We start from the raw sequence: 9,411 nt of genomic DNA, 5'->3' as shown, positions 1-9,411 counted from the left end.
CTCCATTCTATCCTGTCAGGGTTTTTTAAGTTGTAAATTTGCTTGTTCTTAACCTGCATTGCAATTTTTATATATATATTTTTTTGCCCACGAGAGAAAGAAAGAAGATGCTGAGAAAATAAATGAAGTTTGTGCAGAGAACACAGGGGAGAATTAATGCTCATGATTCAGTTGAGGAGCTAAGCTTTGGAATTGTCTCCTCCTCCCCACATATGAGTCATTCCGTTGGTATGATGTCTTTCTCCAAAAATCTTGATGAGTTTTGCTGTGTGGGAATCAAAGTTCTGATACCAACTTCTTGTTTTCCTTCCCTTGCAGAGTTTGGTGTTCATTTAGCAGAGCTGACTGTGGATCCCCAGGGAGCTCTGGCCATCCGGCAGGTGAGTTTACCTGGAAAGGCAGAAAGAATTGGGATGGAACTTGCCTCCCTTTTTAAAGAGGTCTCTCATATCGGAGGCAGCTTTCTATGACTGTTCCTCTGCTTTCTTTTACATTCCTCAAGAGTCGTTCCTTTCTCTTAATCAAGTGTTATACACTTACCTTGTTTGAAAATAGGGCTTTTTGGACCTAACAAACCTGGTGCTGAGACAGTACTGGGCATAGACACAGCTGATGAGGTGGATGGAAGGCATCAACAAGCACAAGTGGGGCTTGTCTTCGCAGCAGCTTTTTCTGTGGGTGTTTTCCTCCTGGAAAAGGAACTTTAGGTTCTGTGTTTTCCTCACTTACAATGTGGCCCATATCTTGTGCCTTCTTGGAGGTGAGGAAGTAAAGCTACTGCCATGTGTCCGTGCTGTCCATTGCTCAATGGATGGTCATCAGTTCATCTTGTGGTGACTTTTTTGTCCGTATCAGAAAGGTTATTTCTCATTTTGACAAGCCCTGTTGCCCCTTTAAAAGCAGCACAGAGGGATGGGGGCTTGAGCAAACGAGGTAGGGGTGACCTTGCTGTGGCTGTTACTGACTCTTGACCTCTCTCCTGCTCCAGCTAGCATCTGTCATTTTGAAACAGTATGTGGAAACTCACTGGTGTTCTCAGTCAGAGAAGTTTAGACCTCCAGAGACCACAGAAAGGGTAAGGTTTGGTTTCATGTTGTCTACTTCGAGACACTTTATCCATCAAGAATATTAATTTTGTAGGTGGTCTCAGAAGGCCCAATGCCCTCGTGTATTTTGAGGATTAAGGGTTTCAGTTAAGGTTTTCTGACGTTTTCCACATTGAAAATCTGTTTTCAGTTGCTTAAAACAACACTAAACTTGAGCAGCTTGGGCTGGTTTCTGTAGGAAAAGTTCAGCCATAACGTTTCTGCTGCTCTAAAAGCAAGACTAGAAGAAAGGTGCTTTGTAAGTTGTACAAATACTGCTTCTGGCAGTTCTTTTTCAGAGATTTGCTAAATCTTGTGGTTTTCAGCTTTGGGACTTAAAGGCTGTTTTCCCATGGCAAGTGTCAGGTTAAAGGTCTGCTGAGTTTCATTAAAACTCTGTGCAGTAGGAGTGTGTCACGGCTGAAATGGTCAGATTCTGGCCCTGTTGACTGGAGCATCTTGAGGGTATGATTCATCCCATCAGAGATAATTGCTTGAAACAGATCTTGTGAATTATGCCCCAGAAGAAGTGGCTCTGTGTTTCCTGCCCCTTCGAAGGGGGACTAGTTCTCATTTACTGAAATCTTCCAAAGTAAGCAAACAGAGTCCCTGAGCGGAGCTGGGATGTGTCTCTCTAACTCTGGATGGCTTCCATGTAGATATCTACATCCTGTGGAAGTGCAGCTGTGAGCTGTTTACTGTGTGCTTGGCCGAGTGCTCTGTGTGACAAGAGCGCTGCGTTCAAACACACCCTGCGCTGTTCCAGAAGGAACTGAGGGGCTGTAGTGTGCAAGATTTGTCTCCTGAGTGTTCCTTCTGTGAAAGCAGTGCTGAATCAATATCAGGATACAGTCAGAGATGGATAGATAGATTTAATTGAATTGTTTTATGGCTGGGGATCTGCTTTGTTGAACAATGTTCCTCTCTACAGGCAAAAGTTGCTATTAGGGAGCTCCTACCCAACGGGCTGAGAGAATCCATCAGCAAAGTGCGCTCGAGTGTTGCTTATGCAGTTTCAGCAATAGCCCACTGGGACTGGCCTGAAGCCTGGCCTGAGCTTTTCAATCTCTTGATGGAGATGCTGGTTAGTGGAGATGTGAACGCAGTGCATGGAGCCATGAGAGTGCTTACAGGTATGTGTATGTGAGAGCTTTGGCAAGGCGGATGTAGGAAGTGGTTTAGGCTTTTCCTGTCCTAGCATTCTGTCACTTTTCACTCCAAATTGAAGCAATTGGAATTTGCTGCTTCTCCTGGGCATGATGCCTGTTGGTCACTGCTGAATCGCATGCCCAGCACAGGTCATGAAAGCTGAGGAAGAAGGTTCTATGCTACAGGTTGTAGCTCAGAAGGAAATCGGATTGCAGCACCCTGTTTTCCACATACCTGCTATTTTTAGTGTGCTGTTCCTCTCCTTGCCTTCAGGGATTGCCATGGGGAGGCCAGATGGCACTGGTCTAATAGAGTATGAATCGGCGTGTTCCCAAATTGCTTAGCATCTCCCAAAGATGCTGCTGCTGTTGCCTACAGATTTGTTTCTTGTAAGAACATTCCTTCTTTTTCCATGTTCTAGAATTCACGCGGGAAGTGACGGACACACAGATGCCACTTGTTGCCCCTGTTATTCTTCCAGAGATGTACAAAATCTTCACAATGGCAGAGGTATGATCTTCACTGTGAAGCTGGTACTGAGGGGCATTAGTGGGGATGTTTGCTGGAGCAGAGAAACTCCAGCTTTAATGGCTAAGCTGTACTGGAGCGTGAGTGAGACTTAAAGAGTTTTCTTGACGATGTGGTAGTTGTTGGCAGCGAGTGCTTCAACAGAACTGTTGAAAACAAGGATAAAATAAGAGAATCAAAGCAAAAAAATAAATACAGTTACAGTAAAAATAAAGGAAATAAAAGCATCTCGTGTTCCTGATCTGTTACTTAAACTTTTTCCTAGGTGTATGGTATTCGCACAAGGTCGCGTGCAGTGGAGATATTTACCACGTGTGCCCATATGATCTGTAACATGGAGGAACTGGAAAAGGCAAGAGTTTCACTTACAACGTACACTGAATTCAGACCGAGCGAGGTCCCAGGGAGTTGTTAAGATGAAAATGAAGTGTTGGAGAACTATGTACTCTGTCAGCTGTAATTCTGGTGAAGAGGGTGTAATTTAACGCATGTAAAGTGGCTGCCTCCCTCCTTTACATGCATGCCTGGATACTGTGACTTGGTTTCCATAATTGTTGAACTTGTGACATAGCAACAGCTGCTTGTAAGAGCTCAGAGAAAGGGGAATCAGTGTGGGGAGGAGACAGTGTATAATCCCTTAGTTGGAAAGCCCTGTTGTAGCTTCCATCTCCAGGTGAACCGTGTGTCCTTGTTCACTGCCAGGCCTTGGCCGTGTGGGTTATGATGGGCAGTTTTGTGGCCCTTGGGTGAGGTGTTAGTTGCAGGCTCCATCAGTTGCTTTACCATCCATGTTACCTTTTCGTTCCTAAAGGGATGGTGGAAGCCAAACCAAACAGCATTTTAGAACAGCTGTTAAGAAGAAGACGCTGCACAGTTTATGCACAAGTCTCCTGCCTGGCTCTGAGCACATCTGCATTTTATATGGCTTTTGACAAGTGGGTTTCTCAACACTCCCCAGGAAATCAATTGTTCTTTTTAACTTTTTGGGTTGTGAGGGTAGGAAAGGGTGACTCAATAAGGCGGCTGGTTGCTGCTCAGCGGCTCTATCTGCTGTTTCAGCCCTATTTGCACAGGGAACAATTCCATGCAGACTTTTGGGAAGTTGTGATGGTTATACCGTATCTGTACTGCACTGACAAGGTTACTCATGCAATCTTCAAGCATACAACTGTGCCTCTTAGCTATGGAGTTAGGGGGAATGGTCTCCATAAAACTCTTTTTGTCCAGTATTACTTGCTCTGCCAAGCACTGCTTCTGGAGTGCTTTGACATCTGGAAAAATACTTGCTGCATTTTCCTAGGAGGAATCATCATCGTAATCTTCAGGCCAGGTGCTGATACTCAACAAAGGGCTTGTTTGGTTTGGGGGAAGGTAGCTGAGGAGGGAGGTAAATGCCAGCCCCAGGGTTCAGTGTAATTGCTCATGTGTGGTGCAGTCACCCCACTTCTTTTATAGCCTGGGGGGGACGGGTGGTAGGTGCAGGGCATGATTCATCTCATCAAATCAAAGTGTCTCTCTGGATGGGGCTGGCTGGATCTCTAGAGTCTGAAGTAGGGGTGTGTTTTGCAGCAGCCGGTGCTGTGTGGTTTGGAAGGGTGGGATTCAGCTGAGCTTCCTTCCCAGCATGAGAGAGCCAGAGCGATGCCTGAAACAAGTGACTTTGCAATGTGCTGCAGTTGCCACGAGTCCCAGTTTGGGTTTGTAGCAGAAAAGTGTGATTTCTGTTGCTTGTGGTGCTTTATTGGTAGCTATGTGGGGGTTCTGTATCCGGAATTCACCTGTACTTGCATTGATTATCACCAGGGTGCAGCCAAAGTCCTGATTTTTCCTGTGGTGCAGCAGTTCACAGAGGCCTTTGTTCAGGCCCTGCAAATGCCTGATGGACCTACATCAGACAGTGGGTTTAAGATGGAAGTCTTGAAGGTAAGTCACTGATGGCAGATCAAATAAAGAATTGAATACCAACACCCTGTCAGATGTGCTGGAAAACAGGGACACTTGAGTGTGTGTCACCTCTCCTGGTATTGCTCATGTTAGGAATAGGTGATGTTTTTTGGATCCCAGTGCTATACAACATTGAAATAAATGGTTCTGCGTGTACTGAAAATACCTATGATGAGATCCATAGGGATGTGTCCATAAAATGACCCATAGGGATCGAGCCGTAGAACAGTCTGTCTTGTCATTCACTGATCTAAGACATCTTTGGATGCATATTGTCCAGACACCATACTCAGCAGTTAAATATCTGTCATTTCTAAATATGCTGTGGAATTCTGCAGCAGTAAAGTTTTAAAAGCTTGATATGTGCAGGTGCTTTTCTACAACTTGCCCGCTCTTTAATCTAAATGATCTTTGCAAAAGAGAGTTGGAAACCTTTGTAGTCTCCTGGTTTCCTGGAGAAGAGTGGAGGTTAGAGTGTGGAGATACCTTCTACAGCTGGGAAAGCACTGGAGTTCTGGGGTCCAACATGGGAGAGAAAGAAGAACTCAAAACCATGAGCTGCAGAATCAAATCCAGATCTTTCATGTACTTGCCTATGTGCTGGGGTGAGCAAGACCTGGATCACAGTGCACAGCTTTCTGAAGGTGGGTGGCTGAGGCTGTGCAGCCACGTTCCCTAAAGGAAATGATAAGGAAAGATTATTGAAGACAAGCATCAAAAGTTTTTCATAATGACCAGCTTTGCACTGGAGGCATGAAAATAAATGCTGGGAGGATGCTATTGTATTATTCAAATGAGCAGCTACTAAGTTCTGTGTTGTGGAACTTGTTTTCTTGGTCCTGGTGAAGGCAGCAGTGCCCTCGTTGTGGCATCCTGTCCCTGCTCAGGGAGGGGGGCAGGTATCGGACCCTGCCTACAGCAGGAGCTGATTTCTCACTGGGCAGCACCACATGGAAGGGAGCTTGGGGTAGGATGTTGGCGGGTTCTGTTGAGACAGCATCACTTGTGGGTTTCCTTTTATCTTTCCATTGGCTGCACACTGGGGTTCCTGGGATAGGTAGAACACTAACATGAGGGGGATACTTGAGGATACTCTGCGAGGTGTGATCTCGATTTGAACAGGCTGCAACTCCAGACTTGCACGTCCTGTGTTATCCCTTTGCTTCCCTGCACAAGAGCAGATATGATGAGAGGTCTGTTTGCCAGAGTCTGTGCAAGGGACTCCTGCCTGGTCAGGAGTGAGAGCAGGAGACCTTGGTGGCAGGAAGGCACTGGATTATCTTGCCTGTTAATGAAGCAGCAGCCTGTGATTTAACTCTTTGTTGGGGGTTTTCCCAGTCTCGCTTCTGATCGATATTCCTTTTTGTTCCAGGCTGTGACAGCACTTGTGAAAAACTACCCGAAGCACATGATTTCATCGATGCAGCAGATCCTGCCCATTGTCTGGAATACCCTCACAGAAAGTGCTGCCTTATATCCTTTGTGGGGAATGGTTTTAACTAGAACAGAACAAGACGAACTGTCTCATACACAGTAATGACCTGAACGCTGCTGAAGAGCATGATCCATGGAGTAGTCTGCCATGACAGACAGACTATAGGCATCTGTGGTGTAGCTGTGCTGGATAAGTGTTGTTTCAGTAGGCTCCATTCAGTTTCTTTTAGCTTAAAAATCACATCTGGTGAATGATGCAGGTGCCTGTGTTGGACTGGCTGTAGAATTGCAGCCGAGCTCTGCGTTGCTCCTGGTACTCATGGTGGAAACTGTCTTCTTAAAAAGATGGCTAATCACATTGTAAAGACTTCAGGTAAAGATGAATCCACAGTGTCCCCTGCTGCAGCAGTACTAGTGGCTGCTTGACTTGGTGCTGAAGTTGATCTGCTTGTTGATTTTTTAAGTCATTACTTCGCAATCAGCGTGTTAGAGCTGTTCTGTTGGGACCTTTCCCAGTACTTGCAAACTGACAAGTCAAATCTTACTATATTGTTAATGCAAAAGTTGCTTTTGTTCAGCTTTTTGTAATGAGACAGTAATTACATAATACTGAGCTGCCTTGTAGCTTTTTCTGACTCCGGTACAAACACCAGAATCTGACACTGTTGTGATAGCACTGTAGGGGTTGGCTGAGCTTCAATTTGCCATCCCCAAAGAACCTTCCTCCTCTACACACACAGGTTGGTTTTCTGGCACTTCTCAGGGTTGGGGGCTTGTGCAGAGGCCTGGCAGGGAGCAGAGCCAACATCAGGTAGCATGTGGGAATATGGGGTGGCAGCAGTGGGGTGTTGCACTGGCTCTCACTGTCTCCTGGAAAGAGGAGACAATGTTAAGTTAAAGTCAACTGCAGAGACTGATCAGGTAGTCTTGGAAACTGGGTAATGCACAAAGCCAGGACGTCCTGGGGCTTGTCCCCTCTCTGAAACACAGGACTGTGTGTGAAGTCAAAGGCTTACTTCTTTTTTTTAAGACAGAAACTTCCCTGTTTATCAGGAATTTTCAGATAGGAAGAGATTAATTCCTAAATAGATGCAGTTCTTTAAAAACATGCCTATTTCCTTATCTCTGTCCACTTATGTGAGAACCGAAGTAAATTACACAGAAGAGGTAGAGGACCCTGTGGATTCTGATGGTAAGAACGTGTTAAACTGCACTTCTGCCTTTTCTTTAGAAGGAATGGACTTACCTAAACATTACTGTTGTCAAAATAGTGACTGAAACACTGTAGGAGATTGTGCTTAAGGGTATATTTATGGTGTTAGAACAGCGCCCATCACTTCTTTGCGAGTTTACATGTGGTTGTGCTCAATGAAGCTGCATAATTTAAGTTTTGTAATGACTCAAGGAGTGAGTTTTGTAACAATCTTGAGGTAAAAGTAATGGGACAAAAGAAACCCAAACAGGTTTAAGGTTGAGCTTGATCAGTTTTAATGAGGGGTGTGTGGTGAGGTGGGACGAGGTCAGGCATCCTGGGGCTGCTGCTGTCCTTGCTAGTCCAGGAGTAAGAATAAACATCAGGCAAGCTAATAGTTTGTCATTATATCTGACAGCCATTTATACCTTTCTGTATATTAGCATGTTCAGTCATGGGGTTTATTTCACTTCTGCCTTCATGTTGGCGTACTCAGACATGTTCTGTTTTCTCACTTTGTTCAGGTGAAGTGTTGGGATTTGAAAATCTCGTGTTCAGCATATTTGAATTTGTCCATGCCTTGCTGGAAAACAATAAATTTAAGAGCACAGTGAAGAAGGCTTTGCCAGAGCTGATTTATTACATCCTCCTTTACATGCAGATCACAGAAGAGCAGGTGAGCATGTTTGTCTTGTGCAGGAAGCAAATGAACTGAGAAGGTTAAAACAGCTAATGTCTTGGGGAGAGTGTCAGTGTGTGTAAGCTGCTCTAAGAGGCTGTTCAGTCACTTTGTTGTGCCCAGGAGTTAGGGCCCTTGTCTTTTTGTTTAGGTAGGCATGCATAAAGCCAGGCACTCTGTTAGTGTTCATCTGCTTCTCTCATTCCTCATCTATAGATAAAGCTGTGTACCATTGATTCCAGGTCAGTCATTACTTCTGCCAAACTCTGATCTCAAATGGGGAGCTAAGAACAAAGAGAGAGTCTCTTCTTTTCAAAGGTTTCTCCAATAGAATGTAAAGATGGTGACTTTTTATGGCAGAGGAAAATTCTGAAAGTAGCTTTACAAGCCTGAGGTTACTGGGAACAGAAAAGCTTCTCTTTATCCTTTGTGTTTCATCACCTCCCCAACCCTTTTTGTCTCTTTTCTGTTCTAGATTAAAGTTTGGACTGCAAATCCACAACAGTTTGTGGAGGATGAAGATGATGATACTTTTTCCTATACAGTGAGGATTGCCGCACAGGATCTGTTGCTGGTATGAAATGTGTTCCACATTTAGATGGAACCAAAATACTAACAAAGAACAAACCTAGCTTCAGGAAGGGGATTCAGAGAAAAGGCCAACTTTTAAAAGTCTCTGTAAATTAAGTGCTGTCATCTCCTTCTGTGCAGGCTGTGGCTGCTGATTTTCAGAATGAGAGTGCATCTGCTTTGGCTGCAGCAGCTACAAGACATTTACAAGAAGCTGAGCAGGCTAAAAACAGTGGTGCTGAGCACTGGTAAGGAGATGGAGCAGCAGGGAACAACACTGGTACAAACCTGCTGTGGTGTTGGGTGCAGCACGATTTAATCACATTGATTTTATGACACTGCTGCTAATGGACAGGGATGAAATTTGGGAATCCTGAGGAGAAGAAGAAGGAGGAATTACCACTCTTGAGCCAGTTTTGCAACTGTTCATTTCTTGCAGGGCTTTTTTTAGTTCTCTGCTTTGGGGTGAAGAAAATTGTTATCATAGCTTAGACCACTTCAGAATTTGTATTTGTTTCTTAAGGTGATGACAGAGGAAAAACCTAAAGGCATCTGAATTCTTTGGCAGGTGGAAGATACATGAAGCTTGTATGCTGGCCCTGGGCTCTGTGAAGTCAATTATTACAGACAGTGTGAAGAATGGTAGAATACATTTTGATATGCACGGCTTCCTGACAAATGTTGTTCTTGCAGACCTCAACCTTTCAGGTATATTGGATCTTGCCATTACTGAGAGTAAATGCTGAGTGCCAGGCCCTGGGAATCTCTTCCAAACAAAAGTGTCTGATGAATCAGGTTGCTGTATGCATGTGATGTGTAATGTAATGCAG

At 44.6% G+C, this 9,411-nt stretch overlaps 1 protein-coding gene across 1 annotated transcript in view; it reads left to right on the top strand.

The window, feature by feature from the left end:
* Positions 1-318: 318 nt before the first annotated feature.
* IPO9 (importin 9) overlaps positions 319-9,411 on the top strand; it is a gene marked incomplete at its 5' end in the record, with an annotated part of 19,936 nt that continues 10,843 nt past the window's right edge. The window contains 12 exons of the mRNA XM_010017818.1: positions 319-380; positions 989-1,075; positions 2,017-2,218; positions 2,656-2,744; positions 3,028-3,114; positions 4,566-4,685; positions 6,079-6,179; positions 7,274-7,332; positions 7,857-8,008; positions 8,487-8,585; positions 8,723-8,829; positions 9,150-9,289. Of these exons, the coding sequence (XP_010016120.1) occupies positions 319-380; positions 989-1,075; positions 2,017-2,218; positions 2,656-2,744; positions 3,028-3,114; positions 4,566-4,685; positions 6,079-6,179; positions 7,274-7,332; positions 7,857-8,008; positions 8,487-8,585; positions 8,723-8,829; positions 9,150-9,289 (1,305 nt within the window). The remainder of the gene's footprint in view (positions 381-988; positions 1,076-2,016; positions 2,219-2,655; positions 2,745-3,027; positions 3,115-4,565; positions 4,686-6,078; positions 6,180-7,273; positions 7,333-7,856; positions 8,009-8,486; positions 8,586-8,722; positions 8,830-9,149; positions 9,290-9,411) is intronic.

This window comes from Nestor notabilis, unplaced genomic scaffold, assembly GCF_000696875.1.
Source record: "Nestor notabilis isolate BGI_N333 unplaced genomic scaffold, ASM69687v1 scaffold19197, whole genome shotgun sequence".
Classification (NCBI taxonomy): Eukaryota; Metazoa; Chordata; class Aves; order Psittaciformes; family Psittacidae; genus Nestor; species Nestor notabilis.
The sequence above is the reverse complement of the archived record's forward strand: the minus strand, read 5'-3'. Positions and strand labels throughout refer to the sequence as shown.